Source organism: Psammomys obesus, unplaced genomic scaffold, assembly GCF_907164565.1.
Source record: "Psammomys obesus unplaced genomic scaffold, mPsaObe1.curated_primary_1811, whole genome shotgun sequence".
Lineage (NCBI taxonomy): Eukaryota > Metazoa > Chordata > Mammalia > Rodentia > Muridae > Psammomys > Psammomys obesus.
Window position 1 is genome coordinate 51,426,416 of NW_026585895.1, and position 21,452 is coordinate 51,447,867.

The window sequence follows — 21,452 nt, forward strand, 5'->3', positions numbered from 1 at the left end:
GGGGGGGGGGGGGGACATAGAGGCCAGAAGAGGAAGCAGTCAGATGGAGTCAGGAAACAGGCTGGAGTCTGAGGCTGCTGTGAGCCTCTTGTTATGAGTGCTGAGCACTGAACTTGGATCCACTGGACAGAAGCAAGTGCTCTTGATTGCTGAGTCATCTCTCGAGTCCCAACAATATTTTTTAACATCAGGAATTGAAACTCTCCTTTTTAAAAGATTTAATTATTATGTATACAGTGTTCTGTCTGCATGTACACTGCATGCACACCTGGTACCAGAGAGGGCACCAAATCCCATTATACATGGTTGTGAGCCACCATGTGGTTGCTGGGAATTGAACTCAGGACCTCTAGAAGAGCAACCAGTGCTCTTAACCTCTGAGCCATCTCTCCAGCCCAAATTGAAAGTCTTGCACAGAAATGTTAAAAAGAAAAAAACCTTCTACTAAACCAAACACACTGAATGTGTTCATTTCAAAATCACATATGAAAATACAGTAGCAAGCACTATCCATCTTTTTCATGTTCTCAAGTGGGGTGGAGGGACGACACTAGTCTCCTCTCCCTACTTCCCTACTTCACCAAAGCAAGGCTCATTGCTCTTTTTTGCTGTAATCTGGGAGTTCACATGAAGGTCACTGAAGAACAGCAAAAATATCCACAGCTTCACAGCTTCAGTACAACTTCTTGGAAAGCTAAGACTGTATAGTCAACCCCATCATCAACACATCATAATTCACTATTCCCAAAGCCTGACATTGCAAGGTCTCCCACCATCATAGGGTCTGAGAATTATCTGACAGTGTATTGCTTTCTCTGGTAGTTTCACAGCAGCACAGAAAAGAACAGTCTGCCTTAACGTAGAATCAGCAGTAACAGTAAGTAAAACAAAACCAACTTTGTGAGTGTGACACACATGTACACACACACACACACACACACACACACACACACACGAGTGCTACTCACAACCCCTCTCCATGCCCACAAAGAATTTAGGAATCTGCTCTAGCCCCATTCTGAAAATCCCACTTGGCTCAAAGACTGAAGCAGCAGCAGCAGCCAGCTACAAAATCTTACTGCTGAGAGAAAATGGAATTGAACTCACAGGCAAAGATAAAAGGGCCAGTTCTCTGCCAGCGATATGTGACAAACGGGATCAGAATCCAAACCAGCGCTCTGCCTCTCCCAAAAGCTTTTAACTGAAACTAGAGTACTTACTTCGGACAGTCTGTTATGTCAGGACAAGAGACTAGGAAACATTCTCCTCGCAAAGAAGTGAAGAGCTGTGGACCAGCATGGGGCTCAGGAAGGGAGACATGCTTCCAGTTTAAACAGTAATTTGTGCATAATTATCCTTGCAGGTTGATACAAGATAGTTAGATTAAATAAATTAATCAAAGTACAAATTGTGCTAGCAAGCTCCAGTGCCCAGCATCTCCTAAGGCCAATCTGCCAATGGTTCTGAGGCTGTGTCTCAGTCACCAAATCAGCGCTGACAGCTGATGGTATGGAGAGATGCAGTACCTCTGAAACCTCAGAGGCAATCTGAGGGGCGGGCCCAGGGAGGGCTCTACTGAGCTGCAACAACGGAAGCCTTAAACACAAGATCCATTACAGCCTGCACACCCACAGCCATTTGCACATGACGGGTGGAAATCAATCTTTGGGAAGGCAGCCATTAACATACTTTGCCTAACCCAGCCCGGGCACCTGTGTGCTGCATATTGTTCCCAGAACACATAACTTCCAACTCCTTCCTCCTGCTGTAGGTAAAACAGGTCAGCACTGTTACAGGCCATTCAGGAACACAACTCCTTAGCTGCTAGGAGCTAGCACAATCATTCTTTACCCCCATCAGCCCCTGGAATCATCACGACACCCAATAAGAGCCTCGATGGCCTGACTTAAAGCAGTGGAAACTGACACTCAAGGCCACACAGCCTGCCCAGGTCCAGGGTTGAACTTGATGGCCTTGCCAGGCAGCCTGAGGAACTGGACAGGAAGTCCATTTTCATGGTAGAAAAACATTAACAGAAGTAGTTAAAACATTGATTTCCACTTATTTTTTACAAGACCTGATTGGTATAAGTATATGCATGGATGAGGAGTGGTCAGGTCCCTGCCATGAGGCCAGAATGCACTACTTTCAGCTCAAGAAGGTCTTTTTGATACCAGCCAGGAGAATACATAGAGAAAGTCACTACACACCCTGGGGGTACTGGCCCATCCCCAGAGGGCCATGCCTCTGTGGAGCCTTTGGGACAAGCTTTCAGCTTCTACAGAGCCTTCACTCAGGGCCTCCTGAGCATCATACACCCTGCCAATCACGTAATGCTCAAGATTCCACTATCAGCATTTTGAAGAACTCCTTCTTTTTTCCCGGAGAAAAGTATCCTGAAGTGTCACCTTTCCTGACAGCTCTTGATATTGTGGTCATGTCCATCAACTAAATGACAGCCATTCCTGTAGCATTAAGGAGTGTTTTAGAGGAAAAGCAATTGGTGGATGCAAAGGAGCCTGAGTGAAGCTTGAGGGACATGGGATAAGCCTCAATTTTGGAAACAGTGGTGTAATAGAGAGAGGAAGTCAGGTCGCCAAAAACACCAGGTTATCTGACTGTAGTGCAAATCTGTTGTCCCTGCCCTTGGCTGTAGCAGGGTCTTAGCAGCCCAGTTGGAACCCAATGGGATGCATTGATAGAACAGGAACCGTGTCTACACGTACAGATTTGGGGTGTAAGATTTTTCTTTTTATGGTTATGCTGATAGTAGTTTGCAAATTAAATTGATTTGTCATGGTCGGGGGGGTGGTGCCTATGAAGGCCAAAGGACAATTCAGGGTGTCATTCCTCAGGTACCATTCACCTTGTTTGTTTTAAGATGGGATCTCTCACTAACCTGAGCCTCACCAAGCAGACCAGGCTGGCTCGGCAGCAAGTCTCAGGAATCTTCCTGTTTCTGCCTCCCCATCACTGAGATTACATGGCTGTACCCACGCTTGCCTTTTTTTTTTTTTTTTAATAGCGTTCTGGGGAAACCTAATTGAGGTCTTCATGCCTGGAATGCAAACCCTTTATTGACTAAGCTATTCCCTAGGCCTGGTCTGTCACAGCTGTAAGTTACACTGTTGTGGTTTGAACAGCCTGATAATTAAGCATAATATGCTAGTCACTGTACACGGTGATATACACACTTAGCACCAGCTCCTGGCACGTCGACTACTCTCCTGCGACCCTAACTTAATCATAAGCTCTGGGCTCAAAACAACCCTAAGGTGGAGACTGTCCTGAGCCCCAGTTTATACACCAGCAGAGAGGAAGTTGTCCAAGGTCACAAACCAGTGAAGATGTGTGAACCCAGGTAGCCTGGGCCCGAGGCCAATGCTTTAGTCCCATGTGGACACGTCTCCCAGGTTGGAAAAGATGATGAGCAGTCCCATGCTTCCCAGTTGCATAGTGCCAGGAGACATCTCTCTAACTTTCACTTTATCCTGTCCTTTTCCTATCTGCCTCAAAAATAATCAAGACAATTGACCTTCTGTTTCTATCCCCAAACTAGTTTAAAAAAAAAAAAAAAACTTAATATGCATTCTCCTTCAGCAAGCCTCACCCTGAGTAGAATACATAAACCAAAGACAGATCTCCTACAGCTATATTAGAGAACCCAACCCACCAGCAAATGGGGACCCCCACTATGCTCCCCATCTCCATCTCTCAAAAACTGTTGGTATGATAATGCCACTTTCTTAGCTAAGTTGTCTTTGTTGGTTTGTTTTCTTCTGATGAACCTTGGCAGATACAAGATATATAAGTATGAACAGGGTGGCATGGTCCTGGTCCGGTACCTAGAGCTCAACTGAGTCAGGTCATAATGACAGAAAGCGCCGGTGACAGAAGCTCATGGAGAGGTATCTCATCCCAGCTTATGGGGTCAGAACTCTCCCAGTGTATAACTCTAAACAAACACACAAGAGGAACCATGAGTCAAGCAAAAAAGAAGGTGGCGTCCAGTGAGGCAGAGCATGGGACATCAAGGGGCTTATGGGTACCTCAGGGTTCCCGGGTGCCAAACTGGGGCACTGTGGAGCCAGCCCAGGACTGTCAGAGCACAAGAAGTCCTTAGCCAATCTTGGCAGAGCTGCAGGACCAAACTAGTGTTCTGAAAGACCATTCTGGTGCTGTGTGGAGCAGCCAAGAAAATCAGCGAGGCTGGTACGATTGCTGGTAAGTGGCAAAGGCTTGCTCATGGCAGCAAATGTTTCCTGTGCTATCTGAGGCTCTCTGGGAAGCACCCTGCAGGCCACAGCAAACTGCAGGTACTGTCAATGTTCCTCTAGGACCAAATCGAAGGGGAGACATACCAGAGAAGCTTCTGCCTCCCAGAGATACACCCAAGGCTTTGACACTGTTCCTGGAAAGCAAGACATGCCTACTACAGTTAAGTGACTGAGAAAGATGCTCCTCTGCTTGGAGAGGTCATAACAGGAAAGGCAACATCTCCCACAAGACATCTAGCTAGGAAATTACTACATTCCAGCTTCAGCAGCAGAGGTGACTGAGCACAATGCTGTGGCCAAGGATCCCTGTGAACTGCCAGCAGGATAATGTGGTTATTCTGTCTGAGGATGTGAAAACACAATACAGCCTCGATGTCTGAGTGCACCCAAACAATTAGAATCAACACAGCTGCTCTATTTAAGCAAGAGGCAAAGTGGTGACTGCCACAACCCACTGTTGGCTTTTTAGGTTGCTTTTTTTTTTTTTCTTTTTAAATTTTGTTACCCCACTGTGGTGGCTTGAATTGAGATGTTCCCCATAAATCCCAGGCATTTTAATACCTGTTACCCAGCTGCTGGCTGCTTGAGGAGGGTTAGGAGATGTGGCCTTGCTACAAGTTTGTCGTGATGGCAGGCTTTAGAGTTTCAAAAGACATGGGCCATTCTAAATTAGCCGTCTCTGTTTCCTGTTTGCAATTTTAGATGCAAGCTCTCAGCTGCTGCTCTAGCTACCTGCTGCCATGACTTCACACCACCACCCTGGACCATCACCCTCTGAAAGCCCCAAATAAATCCTCCCTCCTATAAATTGTCTTGGTCATGGTATTTTATCACAGCAATAGAAAAGTAACTGAGGGTCACCTAAGGAATGTGGCACAGGGAAAGGAGCTCAGGGCAGCAAAAGAAAACTGAGCTCTGCTAAGCGTCTACAACGTGCCTATCCAGTGCTAAGTGCATTCCCTCCTTCAAAAGAAGTGTTTTCAGACCTACTTTGTGTCTGAAGACAGTGAAATTACCCAGTACAGGAAAATGCCCCCCACCCTCATCACACAAAATCTTTTGATGGTCGCCTAACTGCTTCCTGTTCACTGGAGACTCTGAAAGCACAGGTGATTCCAGCCGATCACTGAAGTTATGGATGACATACTGGCTTGAATTGATACATTCAATTCAGGAAAACAGGATGAATTACAAAATGAAATTTAGATGGGAAGTCCGGGCAGAGTGTTTGCTTTGCAAGCATGAGAACCTGTTTCATGCCTAGAATTCATATTGTAAACACCAGGAACGGTGGCACGTGCTTGTAATCCCAGTGCTGGAGAGGATGCTGGAGAGGAGCTTACTGGCCAGCCAGTGGGACAACCTGCCCAAAAAAAGTAGACAGTGCGAAAAGCAACACCCAAGGTTGTCCTCTGGCTCCACACAGGGGCACACATGTCCACATACAAGAACACAAACACAGTGCACACGTACACACAACACAAACAATGAGGCAAACAAACCTCCCATGACTAGATGACTGGATGGAGAGCCAAGTGGGCAGTTAGGCAAATGGAGACCCTAGGTGGGGTTTTGGAAATGGGACTGAAGGCCAATGTACACATGAGTAAAACTACTCTTCAGGACTCCCAGCATCTGAAGGAGATCCAAACAGACTCAGATGAAAATAGAGTCATGCCACAACTACAGCTTGGCTTTCCATAGTCTCAGTTATCCACAATCAGCAGTAGCTGGAAACGTTAAATAGAAAATTCCAGAAATAAATACGTCCTAAGATTTAAGGTACATGCTATTCTCAGTAAAATGGTTGTAGTGGTGTGAATGAGAAGGGCCCCATAAGCTCATATGTTTGAGTACTTGGTTCCCAGCAGGTGGAACTATCTGGGGAGAATTAGGAGGTATAGCCTTGTTAGAGGAGGTGTCACTGGAGGTAGGCTATGAGGCCTCAAAGACTCCCACCATTCCCAGTGTGCTGTCTCTGCTTCCTGCTTGCAGATCAAGATGTAAGCTGTCAGGTGGTTCTGCCATCATTGACTTTAACCCCCTAAAACCGTAAGTCAAATTAAATGCTTTCTTTCAGAAGTTGCCTAGGTCATGGTGTTTTGTTACAGCAATAGAAACATACTTAATACACAACTGGTAAAATCTTGGCCACTCCCCTCAGGATGGAAAGCATCCCTCTGACCCAGTGTCCTCAATGTATATGTTACCTGCCCATGAACAGCTTAGCAGCCATCTTGGTGACTGTTGTACTATTACTTAATAACAGAACAAAACATAAGATCAGTGATGCTGGTGATTCAGACATGCCAAAGATGTAAAGGCTTCAAGGCAAAAGGAAAAGCTCTTGGGTTAACAAGGAAAGAGAGAGAGGAAAAAAAAAAAGCATAAGCTGAAGTTTCTCAGATCTACTACAAAGAAACATATCTCCTACCCATGAATTTACCACAGAACCAGACTCCACACTAGTCCGGCTGCACCACCTCCCAGTACAAGAAAAGTAGCCATGGGCGCGGCAAGCCCTTCCTTAGGGTGGTGCGGGCATTCCACTATAGGACTCAGTTTCACTAGGCTCTTGGAAGGCCTCCCATGCAGACTTGGAGCTATGTACAGGGATAGAGGGGTGTATAGCACTATCTGCTATGGTGCCACCAGCCCATGTCACAAAAATGTGGGAAGTTAAGATAAAAACAGAACAACTCGCCCAGGTTTAAGGCTTACGGTGCAAAAAAGCTGGTATGTGTGCTGGTTTACCCTCACTGTCAACCTGACCAGGTGTTGACTCACTAGTATCTGTGAGGGCTTTTCCAGGGACCCACTTGGAATGTGGGGTACCACCCCATAGGCTGGGATCCAGCGCTCACCTCCACCTCTCCCTGCTTCCTCGACTGCAGCTACGATGTGAGCAGCTCCCTCACCACTGCTGCTGCCCTCTTCACCATGGTGATTATACCCAAACTGAGAGCTGAATAAACTCACCCTTAAGTTGTCTTTCTCAGGTGCTTGGTCACAGAGATGAAAAGCAACCATAACAGCATCCTAAAGTTGATCGTGTGACTATGTCTCCCTCTGGACACAGACGTAAGACATTTAGTGCTCTCTTGAAATCAATGAGAACTCCTTAAAACAAGCACTGCTTTGGTCTGGAACAGGGTAAGGGCAAACTCTGCCAAGGACCAATTAAGCCAGTACAACGGACAGCACCAGAGAGTTGCGACTATATTATGCAGAGGGAGAATTAAAATGCAGTGAGCTGTAAGAACAAGCTACTATGTAAGATACCCAGACAGCAAGACAAAACCGCCTTTGTGTTCAAACACTGTTCAGCTTTCCTCTCTAAGTTACATCCCTCTGTGACAATAGGGGACAGTATGCCAAGTCAAAGGTGTAAAGAGAGACTCGCAGTGGGGCCAAAATCCTGGTTAAAACCAGGGGATGTGGGCCAGCCCTTCGCTAGGTTAGACAGCAGAGCCCCAGGTGGGTATTTATCGCCTCCATTCACCATGTTGAGAGCAGTGCCCACAAAGCAGGCACCCACATCGTAGTGCGCAATCCGTCTGCAATGGGCAGGTTGGCTAAGTCCTAGCAAAGAGAGCTCTGCCCTCAATTAGGAAATAATTATGACTTACTACCTTACAAGTGCAGCCACTTTCTCACACAGACACTTAGAACACAGGCAAGCCTACATGCTCTCAGCATACTGATGCTAACAGTAGACAAGCATTGGAGAGAGCTGAGCGCAGAAGATTCCAGGTGGCTGGGCGTGGCAACCGCTGACAGATGACCAATTCTTGAGAAGCCTACTTACTGACTGAAAACAGCAAATAACACAATGTCACTCTCTAACCTAGAACACACAGGCAGGCATGAATAGAGAGCAGAGGGCCTGGCAGTTCATCACCTCAGAATACTCTGATTCTTGTTGAAAAGGAAGATAAGTACACAATGGTTGTGCACTTCTGGGTACAGCCATTCACTGGTGCCCCCTTTTTATGTTTGGAGGTTAGCTGAGGCACTGGACTGTCCTGTCCTCTTCCATGAGAGTCCCAGCATGAAGGTCACTTACTTGCTAAGACCCTCAACCTAATGTGTCCAAAGCTCACCACAAGAGAGGGTTGCTGCCTCTCTAGTGAAGAGGGGCCTGTGGCTCTCTGCCCATGACAGTCAAGGCAATCCTGGCTACGCTCAAGCCTGGGCTGGGCCTGTGGCTGGCTGTCAAAGAATCACAACTGTCACTGATGATTCCCTAAGCTTTGTCATGTATCTGGACCATTGCTCCCACCTTACGGACAGGAAAAGGGCCTCAGCAGCGGAGAAACAACTCAGCTCTTTCAAGTGTCAAAACTATTCCCTGCCAGCCTCACTAAGGAACAGCTACATGGCCAGGGACAAGTTACTCTCTGTAAAATTGCTGGGCCCTTGAGGTCTCACGCTCAGCTGAGGAGGAACAGCCCCTGAATTTTCTTGAGAACACAGCAGACTCCAGTTCCCGAGTGTCTATCAGATGCCAGGTACACAAAGGGGCCCCACAGTTCCAAGCCTGGAGAAAAGGGAGCACAACTGGATATCCCTTGATACAGTGTGCTCAGTGCAGCCACATGAAGGCCAAGGGACGACAGATAAGACTTTCTCTGCTTGGCCTTTATGGGACAGGAGGGAAGGGTGCACACACAAAGCCAAAGCACCGCAGGCAGAGGGCTGGTGGGCAGCACAACACAGACATGGCTCCAGCTTCCTTAGAGGGCAACAAACAATGCTGGACATCCAAGAAAGCACCTCCAGTTCACAGAGCTGGAACAACTGGCTACACAACCAAGTTTAAGAACGGGGGAGACAACAGACGTTATGGTTTGGCAGAAAAAGGCCAAGAGATCAGGACGTTCCACTCACTGCCAAGTCAGCAAGAAGCCCAGCCCAGCACTGGCCAGCAGGAAATGACCCCAGCAGTAAGCCTCCCCAAGCCCCGGGAACTGCAGTGACCAGCGCCTCCCAAACAAATGAGTGACTGCAGCAGGGAACTGCCACACTGGAAGAAAGGCCCAGTGTAAGTCCCAGAGCCAAAGGACGATGCAGCAAGCAGGAGGCAACATAGACGTGCTTTACCTCCCCAACCTGGCAGAATCCTAACCCCAGCCTCCAGAAGCCCAGGGGAGCAGGGGATGGCCGGGAGAGAGGTGGAGAAGGGCTTGCTCCCACATCTACTCCTTCTCCCAGTCCTTCTCTAATGAGCACAAGGAAATCCACAAAAGGTCAAGGTGAGGGAAAGACACAGTCTAAAGGGGAGAGAGGAGGGTGGGCTTAAGCTGAACTTGGTTCAAACACACAGAGAGGGAGCCAGCAGCAGTAACTGCTTTGAAATGCCACTGTGAGCCCTGCCCTGAGGTGGAGACACTGGAAATCTACACAGCAGACTGGACAGAGATGAGAACCATTCTCGGAGATAGTCTTGTGTCCACTGTTAGAAAGCACACTAAGGCCCTACTGGCTTCAGGAACTGCCCACAGCAGAACCAGGCTTTGTCTCGTGGGGCAAGCAGGTGGGATAAAAGGGACAAAAGGGGGACATCTAACTGGATTCACAGCAGGTTTTCAGAGAAGGAATAGCAAGATGAGCCATAAGTGACTAAGACTTTCCACAGGAAGAAATGAGATGGTGAAAGACCATGTGCAGCGGCCCCTGGGAGACTGCAATTCATTTTATAAGATCAAATTGGCAAAGAGGAGCAGACAAGCAGGAAACCAGAGCTGGACGCTGAAGAATGTACACACTAAAGGACACTGTGTCTGGTCTTGTTTTAAAACGCTCCAGTCCTGCTGGGGGATAGTACACGCGCTCAGAAGGCAAAGGCCCTACCTCTTCACCAAAAAGAGCACTCAGGGAGGGACGACTGAAACAGGACTGAGAACTGTTCTGAAATATCAAATTAGGTATACAGAATATTCTAGCTTGCTTTTTTGCTGCTATGCTAAAACACCGACTAAAAGCACTGTGGAAAAGAAAGGGTTTATTCCATCATCTAGGGAAGCAGGGCAGGAACTCAAGGCAGAAGCTTGAAGCAGAATCATAAAGAAAGGCTGCTTCCTGGCTTGCTCCCTCTGGCCTGCTCAACTACCTTTCTTTTTGTTTTTTTCAAGACAGAGTTTCTCAATGTCACCCTGGCTGTCCTGGAACTTGCTTTGGTTTTTGTTGTTGTTGTTTGTTTGCTTGTTTGTTTGTGACCTCAAACACAGAGATCTACCTGCCTCTGCCTTCCAAGTGCCAGGATTAAAGGTATGAGCCACCATGCCCAGGTTCAACTATCTTTCATACACAGCCCAAGCCTACCTTGCCTAGGAATGGTACCACCCACAGTGAGCTAAGCGCTCCTACATCAATTATTAATACAAAAACAAGGGGAAAAATAGCTCCACAGACATGCCCACAGCCCAATCTGATGAAGGCAATTTTCAATTAAAGTTCCCTCTTCCCTTCCAGGTATGTCAACTTGTCAACTGAAGCTAACTATGGCAAGAGTTAAGTAATTCTTATTTCTGTGTCTATTTGAAATGGCCCATAATAAAACCTTTTGTTTGCTTCTGCAGGAGGGGCAGAAGACAGGAAGGACTGAGGAGAGCGTTGGAGAAGTAGTGTGTGCCAGGCCACACCGACAGGCCCACCTGGAGACCACAGATGAAAGCAGACACACCACAAGTCACCACCACAGCAACTCTAACAGGCAGGACCGCCAGTGCCATTTCACAGAAACTGAGGCTGGGTAACAGACTCAGCTTCATGCCACTGCTGCTGGAATGCTCTGCACACCAGTAAGGGAGCTGTACTTGTTTTCACGAGGGACACTTGTGAAGGCTTGGCCAGCAGTCATAGGTGACACAGGGCCTGGCCACCAGGAGGAGCAGGGCTGGCACTGGGGCAAGACTTTGCACCTGGATGGCTTGTCTGTGAGATTTACAGGTGCCAAGGACAAGTGCCTTTCTTGTGAGCACTGAGATAAACAGGAGGGATCTCAGGAGACATCTAGGCTGGGGACAGGTAGATGTGGTGGGCTGATGACCGGGTGGCCCAGAGAGAGCGATGAGAAGCAGCACTGATCTCGTGGCCGTTCTCCAGCCTGCCCATCAGGAAGAGACAAGATAACATGAGATGGCCCCAACTCCCTGTCTGTGCAATGACATGCTTTCTTCCCATCCACTGTAGCATGGCTTAGGAAAAATAGCAGGACAGGTCTGGAAAAGAATATGCCCTTTTGAGTCTCTAGTTATAATCTACAAAAGGTTCTGGACCTACATGTAAGCCATGCACACTTAATCAGTCCAGAAAAGGCTAGCTGAGCTAGGGGTGCAGCTCAGGTCAGAGTGCTTGCACAGCATGTGTAATACCCCAGGTTCCATGCCCAGTACTACAAAAACAAAAGTGTGGGGCAGGGTGAGTGGAAGAAAGCCCCAGGCCTATGACAAGGCTGGAGCTAGCCACGGAGAGACCAGCTGAGTCCCAGAAACCAGAAGTCCCAAGAGTGATCCCAGCAACAATAAGGTGACCATTTTCACAAACTACAACTAATCAGAACATTCAGATGCAGACTGGCATGAACCCTTGGGCAAGAAACTATTTACATTACGGGGTATCGCCTGACTCTCATTAGCATTTATACAGGCATTGAGAGAGCCAAGGCACAGAAAAAGCTTCATGAAGTAATTTTCCACTGAACCCTCAAGCATTGCCTTGCTCTGCCTTGCTGCCTTGCCACAGTCAGATGCTTGGAGCATGGACGGCAGCTCAGTGCTTTAGAAGCTTCCCGAACAAGAGAAGAGCACAAGAGATCCTCTCCAGTCTCCAGGAGGCTTTTCTTACCTATCCACAAGCACGCAGCAATAACACCACTGGACCTTTTCAGGAAAAGCAGAAAAGACCCTCGGAGTATATCTAGCCCAACGTTTCAGTCAGCCAAGGAAAGACTATCAGCATTAGATGGCAAAAGAGCCGTGTGACCGCTCCCAGCAGCCACCGCAGATGGGCTACTCTTACCCTGGTGACAGCTCTGAACCAGCAGCTGCCTAGGGGACACACAACTCACCAGGTCATGAATGCCAGTGACAAACTGGGCATAATCCAAATGCTTCCTTCCAAATCAGCCTTTGTGTTCAAACCTGTTCCTAAAGCAATAGGTTGGCCCAGGGCGTCCCCTGCAGCAGAGGACCCTAGAAGCGGTCACAACTCTAAATTTTGAGACAGACATCTTCCTGAACCTCCAGGTGAGAGGAATCCTCTATGGTTTGAACACTCAAGTCTACTTGACTGGGCTCTCCTCTGTGGCTGCCCCATTCCTCCCTGTGGCTGCTTCTGAGGAAACTCTCCTTGCTGGCATGCTTCATAATTCCCAATCCTTTGCCAAACTAGAATCCCTTACCCCACAACCCAGGTTTTACAGGGAAAGAACTGACTCCCATACTAACGTGCACTCATGTGTGAGGGCTTGCTATCCTTCTCAGGCACTCTGAAGAACTTCCAGAGACAATACCAGTGTTAAAGGTGGGAGGCCTGGTGACAGAGTAGAAGCAAGCACAGGGAGGTCAGAGCATCCTGGGAGTCTCTCCTCATCCTGTTTGTGAATGTGGTACCAGCAGCCCTACTTTATGCTCAGGCTTCCTAGTCACCTCTCTGAAATATGCCCAACTTAGTGAGTTAAAGAGAAAACCAGGAAGGTTAGTCTCATGCTCTCGGGTACTGGGATGTGACGGGAGCCCAGGAGCTCAGACCTGGAGCTGACACCCGTAAGTATACAGCAGTGTTGCAAGTACACACCACAGCTGCACATGCCTGCACACACTACCATGTGTTCAACACAGCCACTGTTCACTCAACACTTACTATGGTCAGTTAGCTACAGAAAGCTTTTATTTTTATTTTGGCAGATGAAGATGACAATCAATTGCTGAGCTACATTAGCACCAACAGTCAAGAGAGACATTCTACAGACATCTCTACTTCACCAACACTAGGATACAAACCGTAGTCCTAGCCTCATTTCAGTCAGGACACCCCCAGTAGGGAAGATGTTCCTCACTCAGCCAAGGCACTGGGTGGAGAGCTGGATCAGAACCCAGGCAGCCTGACTCTAGTACCTACATCCAGAGAGCACGCGGCATCTGAATTCCAAGCCTCAGGGCAGAGGAGTACCAGCAGGCTGCTTTGCTGTCGGGGCTTCCTCTTTGGTGGTGTTACTCTTCAGTCTTTTAGTCATGCCTCCCAGGAAAGGGGAGTTGTCAGGGCTGAGGCTGACAAGAGTAGTCACTAGCAGTCAGCCCACTCTGCCAGCATGTTCGCTGTGGGAGAGTAGGCACTATGAGCACCAGGGGGGAGAAAGCACCTGTGAGAATGGCACCTGGCACCTTTCCCAGAACAGTACCAGATCCCACAGTGACAAATACTTAAGTAACTTCTTTCCCTTCATCACCTATGCAAACTTGTGCCCATAAACATGTGTCAGATATGCACAGAAAATGGTCAGGGCCAGGCCTGGTGGCAAGGAATTGTTGCTAGGTAGTGTGGGAAGATGGCTCGGTCAGTAGAGTATTTGCCATGCAAGCACAAGGATCTGTTTGGACCGTGTGTGTCTTAGTTAACCTAAGAGTCAACTGGCACAGCTTAGAGTCATCTTTAATGGAGTGTCAAGAGACAAATTCCCAGACCAAACTGTTTTATGGGTAGGTCCATAGGGGACTGTCTTGATTGTTAATTGATGTGGGAAGGAGTATTGGGAGCACAAAGGCCTTTGCACCCACAGATCAGCAGGGAAACCAGGAATGGTAATCATTCATGGTTGGCTCCTCAAAGGAGGAAATAACTACCTGTTTTCTACCCAAAGGGCTGAGAGTGGATGTTGCTAATGACCTAGTGACCTTTGCAATCTGTAGAGCCAGACCAGACCAAAGCCTGAGACCACACCAGGTCCTTAAACTATAGAACCGTCTTGATGGTCACATGTACTGTGAGTTGAGTTTAGATGTAATTACACTTCCTAGTACCCCAGGGATTGTATTATAGCAGGAAACTTTTTCAAATTGTACTGTGTTTAAATATGCTTACAACACACTATTCTACTGTCAGACTCTCTAGACGTTTGAACCAGCACTGACTAAGTCAAGCTAAACCAAGTTTTTCTTCTTGGTTTGTTTCCTTGTTGGCCTTTAATGCTTGCAGAAACTGTTGCATAGGAAGGCCTGGTGTACTATGGGTGGTACAAGCCCTAGGTGGACGGTCCTGAGTACTAGCCAGGTGAGTACAAGCCAGGCTGAGAGGCAGCCAGTCAGCAACATCCTCCATGGTTCCTGCTGTACTCCAACTGGCCGTGAAGTGAGTTCCTTGGTCAGAGCTACTGCTGTGTGGAACAGTAAACAGGCCTACCTTCAAATTCTGTCCCAGCTTTCCTCAATGATGGTGGTGACTGAAGTGGTAAGCAGAATAAAGCCTTTCCTGCCCTATGCTGTCTCTGGTTAGTGTTCTATCAAAACAACAGATCCAAGCTGTAGAATCAGTGAGAGACCCCAACTCAAAAACAAGATGGAGAGCAACTAAAGAAGACCCCCAGGGTCAGCCTCTGGCTTCCACAAGTTTGTGTCCATACACACACACACACACACACACACAAAGGAGAAGGCGATTTATTTAGTTATATGCAAATACAGCATCCTTTTAGGTGAGGGACTTCAGCTTCTGTGAACCTCCTAACTCAAGCACAGGAGATGCTGAGATCAAACTCCCACTGAGACCACAGAGGGCTTTACATAAACCAGCTCTTTGCCACAAACAAGTGAAAACTGTCAATGCCTGAAATTAAAAGCCTGGTGACAGGAGGCCGGAATCCTCAGAAAGGGACCTTCAGGATAAGTTCAGTCTCTCTCATGTCTGAGCATAACAAGTGACATAAAGTCTACACTGACTACTTTACAGCAGGGACAGCGTTGATGCCAATTATTTTCTGCCCAAATCGAGAGATCTTGTCACCCTTTTGCAGAACAATTATCTCTATACGTGCATCAGAGTCAGGAGCTCAGCTCTTTCCCCGAATCAGCATAGAGAAAGTGCTGCTCACAGCAATTTGACACCATTTCATTAGGTTAATCTTTGAATGTGTTATTCTAACAATTATGCCAACTACCATGTAATTAATACTCCAACTGACTTTACAAAAATTAGGAAAACTCCCCCAAAGAAAATAAGTAGTCATTAGACACGCATGAGACCTTTCTATGGCCAACAGCACAAAGTCCTCCACATAATGGGTGGTGTCAAAGTCTTTCCCCGTGTCCTTCCATTCTCAGCATGGGCACAGAAAGCTGACATGTGCAAGATACCCAACTCCCCATCACACATTACTGAGCACACTGTTTAAATTCCTTGGATAAAATGATGAATGGTGAATCTTTTAGCAATTAAAATCTCTTTTCATTTACTGAAGCAAGAAAAACACATAATTAATGATTGGCCTCTTGCATGTCAACAGCTGGAAATGAGAATACTGGCTTCTTCCTCGAGGCTATTTCTTGAGTTTATTGAAGAAATGTGCCTAAGTACCCTCACCCTGGCTTTTGTCTTCTCTTTCTGGTTTTATGGATCTCACGATCCTAAGTCTCTCCCTGAGCACAGTGTGGCAGAAATAAGTAACAGCCACATTAGACGTCAAGTCCTGCTACAGAGATAAGGGCTCCTGCAGCCCTCCTCTGAAGTGCCTGGCGGGTGCTGCCTTGCCATAGAACATTTGTACGATACAGAGCCAAGCCACAAACAGCCTTAGCAGGAAAGAATGCAACAGCTGATTAGTAATGTCTACCCTGGAAATAACAAATGTCTGTAGACCTACATACCATGTATTTGTCTCCCCCTGCCTTTTGATAAACCATGGAAATGCATGCAGACTAAATGAGTTAAAAAGAGAGAGAGTATGAACAAAATACCACATGAATTCCTAAGATGTGGCCAAAGGGGAGAAATGTTTTCTAAAGTTGAAAACTTAAGCAAAACTGGACCATCAAGTTTCAGAAGAAAAACAAAAACAAAACAAACACCCACACACACCAACCCTCAAACTGCAGTACAGCTAGGAACTATGACAAGATCAGTTCATTGGGCTTCAATCTGCTTGTCTCTAACACAGGAGGCTGAATTCTTCTGCTGGAGACACAGGTGACTAGTAAGAGAACACTATGGCTTTAGAAGCACGCCATCACATGTCATGGGCATGCCTAAAACTTCCAAAGTTCCCCAACACTGATACACTTCCGTGAATATTTTAACCTATAGCATCTCTGAGGACACATATTCATTTTCCTTAATACAATTTCTTTCCCTCCTTGGGACAAAGGCAAGAGCGAGGGACTCCTGTTTCCATAGCCAAACAATCTGATTTCCTTAAATTATGAAAGCAGCTTTGTTCAAATGTAAACTGCCTTCACTTCAGTGTAAGAACAGTCATTTCCTGAACAGTCCCTGTCTAAGCTTTCTACTAAAAAGCTCTCACCACTTGGGCTTCTCTACCCATGTGACACAACAACAGGACTTCTCATCCAAACACAGGATTTTTCTGGAAGTCCAAACAGAGTCCAGCCGTGCAGCTGCTGACCAGCTTCTGCCCACTCAGCAGGCAAACTCATGATCAGATCCAGGCACACCCCCAGGAAAACCAGAAGCTTCCACAAGGGCCCCTCGCCTCAGCAACTGCAGCAGGCACTGTTTCCGCCTGATGCCTTCTGCTCTGGTTGGGTAGGTAAAAAGAATTTGTCACATCCCTCCAAATTTCATTGGCTAGCGGTTTTGTCCTCAGCATGGTGATGATTGGTTAAGAGGTGGATCCTATTAACCTCTCTAAGAACACCTACCACACAGGTCACTGAGAGGGTTCTAGGCATAAGGATGCACAAACCTGCAGTTCTTAGGCTATGCTTTCTCCCACCAGGAGAGTCTCAGAGCAAAAGCAAGCAAGCCCTGAGAAGACCTGAGTGACAGATATAGTATACACACACTGACCCTCAAACTAAGGAGTTCCCTGACCGTTGTATTGACCAACTCTAACTCCAGGATGGGTTTCTACACCTGGCACCACAGAGTTTGGGGGAAGGTCTAAAAGGCCAAATCAATTTATTCAGATCCAAGTCCTTTTAGTCCCCAATGACAACCGTCTTTCTGAATCTCCAACTCACTTCAAACAAAGAATAGTAAAATAAGCCCACCACAGAAATTCAAAGAAAAAAATAATCACACACCAGAAAAATGATCACAGCTCATCTGCCACCAAGACCCAAGAGGTAAAGGACAGGGTGGATCTGGAGGAACATGGCAGGTCACAATCAAGAACAGGCCTCAGGAGCTACTGAGAAAGGCTGACAGCATGGGCTTCTATAGCATGAGTCAGTTTCCCATCAGCAGGAAAACATGCAACACACAGCAGACAGACAAAATGAACTCTTAGGTAAACAAACTGTTTCCAGGTTTATAAACCCAATGGTTCCTGTTAGACTATTGCTCAGTTCTCCTTTTTCCGCTTTCCTGAGGGCTACACCATGGACCCGCCCACTCATTGACACCACAAAAGTCATACTCTGTAGCACATAGGTTTAGGAGAAAGTGAAGCATTATCTAATCCATAGCACTCTCCAGATATCCTTCCACCATGACAGAAAATACAATACAAGACCATAAACAATGGGCGTGCCAAACCTTTCCATCCCCAGCCTTTAAACCTGAGGAGTCAGAACCTCCTGGTAATCTAAGGGAAGCTAGGAGATGTACCTTCCTCAGGCATAACTACACACACCACAGCACACTGCATGCAACACCCAGGGCTCTATAAGCTCATCTCCACACCCAATCTCCAGGCTAAGTATACCTGATCTAGAATTCCATATCACTAACAGGAACCCTAAAATTCCAACTCTATAGCCCATGCAGATGAAAAACAAACAAACAAACAAACAAACAAACAACCTTGCTCTTGTGCTCTACATTTCTGGGAGAAGCACTGCGCTTTGCTCCATCCGATCCATTTGCAGCACCCCTTACCTTGTTGGACCATTTGTATGCTTGCAGAAGTTGGCTGTAGAGTGGAGTTTTGTCCTGCACGGGATCCAGGCTTAACAGGCCACTGTTGTGAAGAGGGTGGTTCTCGGACGGCTTGCCTACCAAGTTGCTCAGGCGTTCCAGTTCACTAAAAGTAAAGAGAGAAGCTACATAAACCTGAGTCCACTTTATTCTAGCAAAGCCAAGCACACTGCTCAAGGCTTCTGACACCATCAGAGTCTCTTAAGAAGAATTTCAGAAAGGTAAAAAAAGACTAGGGGCAAAAAAGAAAATGCCTAAGTGGGAGTTGTAATTTCAAACATACTTGTCAAAACCAATCATGGTGGCCTATGCCTTTAATGCCAGCATTGAGGAGGAATATGTAAGTGGATCAGTCTGAATCTGAGGCCACCCTGGTCTAAATAGAGAATTCTAGGCCAACCAGGGCTACAAAGTGAGACAAACAAAACAGAACAATATAGCTGTCTCATGCCATTCCAGAGGGAAAACAAATCTAAGGGCACAAAGACACCACTCGTTTCATAAAAATTAGGCTTTAACAACTCGGATTCATCCACAGCAGGAGACGCCTGAAATCTTGCAGTGTGCTCTAACACTGCCTCTCATTCAGGATTTTCGGACCCACGTGCAGATCACTCCATTTGGCAGAGCGACAAGTACCTGAATAAATCATGATTATTTATCATTTCACATTGGGATAGATTTGTGCTTCACAGATGGCAAAGCTTAGCAAAACAAAAAAAGAAATAAAATAAACAAATGGAAAGGGAAGACACTATAGAGGGGGCTGTGTCAAACAAATACAATTCAGTCTAGCAGGAAAACTAGAGAGAAGCTTGGGAAAGTGAGCCAACAGTGAAACCACACACTCCAAGAGCAGATTCTGAGGAGCCAGTCCCCAGCTGCCAACAAGGCTCTTTGAACCACTCCCATGCTGCATTCAATTTGGAATCCTCAATCACCTTCTTCTTGGCACTACTATACATACAATAAGTCAACGTAGTATTAACACTGCTTAAGTTTCTAAAGTAAAAAAGGACTACAGCATCCCATTAGAAAGCCAACAGAGAATTGGGCATGGTAGCACACTCCTGTAATCCCAGCAGCAGGTGGAGCTCTGTGAGTTTGAGGCCATCACGGTCTACAAAGAGAGTTCCAGGACAATGTTACACAGAGAAATCCTGTCTTGGGAGGAAAAAAAAAAAAAAAAAAAAAGCCAGGGTGGGCTCAATGGAAGTCAGGGAAGCATGTCACCCTCAAGCTGACACCAAAACTGTGTACATGTGTAATTTAAGGAGGAGTGTGGAAACTGGGAAAGATACACATTACATTATTTCACTACCACCTCCTCCTCCTTCCTACTGGACCAAACTGAGAGGTGCAAGGCGTTATGGGGGATTAGCCCAGTAGTGAAGAACTTGTCTGACACGTGCAAGGCCCTGCACTGGAACTGTGGAGAAAAATGAAATGGAAGAGAGGAGCCCTAACCTGTCCAGACATTCTAAGGACCAACTCACCAAATGCTGTTCCTATTAAGGTCATTTTCAGAACTAAAAGGCCAAGGTCCTTAAAGCTAACCTTCTAAGAGAGGAAGAGAATACAAGCTCAGGCAAACAATAAGTGTCTACTAAACTGGGTGTGGTGGTGCATGCCTTTAATCCCAGCACTCATGAGGTATGGGCAGGGGCATCTCTGAGTCACCCTGGTCTACAAATTTAGAGTTCCAGGACAGCCAAGGCTGTTAGGCAGAGAAACCATGTCTCAAAAAGCAAAGTGCTTTCTACTTACCAGGCATCTGATAAACGTCCTCTCAGCTAATTTTTAACACTCTAATGAAGTCAAAGAAGGAGTCTTATAAGAATAAAAGAGAAATATGTAATCCCTGGGACCACATATTAAGAAATTATTAAGTGTTAAGCTACATGTAAATGTCTTTCCCATTGTAGTGGACTGAGTCCTCTGAAACTGTGAACCTAAACAAATCCTTCCTCCTAAAAAAAAAAAAAAAAAAAAAAAAAATGTTGGGGATACATTAGCCTAGTTAACAGACGTGAAATTAGGTCTTTGTTGAGAAAGAGCTGAACAAATGGATGGTGACGTGCAATGCTGAGCAGGTGGCTTTGGAGAGGAAATGGAAAGAGGCCAAAGGTAGTGGAGGTAGTGTCTGAGAGTGATGTGAGGTGGAATTGATGAATTTTAGGCTGTGAGGACGGGAATTGGAGCTAATCGGATCGAGAGGTACGCAGTTGGGCCTGGGACAGCGTTTAAACGGTAGTCTGGCCAAATGTGATGGAGCTCAAGGGAAGAAACTTGGAAAGATCAGCGAAATGGAAGTTCCTGAGAACAGTTCGTCTCCTCGTCAGAAAACGAACACTACAACGGGACCGACGCCCACAGAAGTTCAATCTGGACTAAATGGCCAACAGAACGAATACTAGGTAATGGAACGGGGGACAAGGTGTCCCTGAGGGGTTGGCAGGGACCCAGGGACGAACGAAAATGACAGCGGACTGAGGACAAAGGAGCGTGGCCCATGACTGGGAAGACTGGCGTGGGATACCGGCGGGATAGGTGCCAGGAGGGGCCTCGACCCGATCCCTTCAGCCAGTACCTACTTGAGGTCCCGGTTAACCGAGTGCAGGTTGTCCTGGAAGTGAGCGATGAAGGCCTTCTCGCGGCCCTCCAGTGTCTCCTTGTTGCGCATGCCATCCTTAAGGCAGTCGAACACTCTACTCACGCTGGAGCGTAGCGCCTGGATGGCACTGATGGCCTGCGAAAAGGCCTCCAGGTTCACCCCAACGCTCAGCACATCCGCCATGTTGCAGCCGGCTTTCGGGAGCCCGCAGCCTGAGCGGCGCGCGGCGCTTTCTGATGACGTCGTCATGGGAGACTTCGGGGATGTGTAGTTTGCAGCGAGCGATTTCGTACACCTTAGAAAACAGCGCCAGTCTGACAAAATGGGAGGGTTGGCCAGGGAGTGTGATCTCTTATCGGGAGAAGTCAGGTTACCCTTGCCTTTTGCTTGATGGTGAATGACAAAGAAGAAACAGATGTTCACCGCGTATCCCAAAAATATGGACAGTCACATAGGGAAGTGTTCCTCAG

The 21,452-nt window shown here is 46.9% G+C and overlaps 1 protein-coding gene across 1 annotated transcript in view; it reads right to left on the reverse strand.

The window, feature by feature from the left end:
- The window catches only part of Med27 (mediator complex subunit 27), a 169,262-nt gene extending 148,064 nt beyond the window's left edge, over positions 1–21,198 (reverse strand). Inside the window, exons 1-2 of the mRNA XM_055600641.1 lie at positions 20,963–21,198; positions 18,330–18,474 (exon numbers count right to left, since the gene is read on the reverse strand). Coding sequence (XP_055456616.1) covers positions 18,330–18,474; positions 20,963–21,165 — 348 coding nt within the window. The 5' untranslated portion in view covers positions 21,166–21,198. The remainder of the gene's footprint in view (positions 1–18,329; positions 18,475–20,962) is intronic.
- Positions 21,199–21,452: the final 254 nt, after the last annotated feature.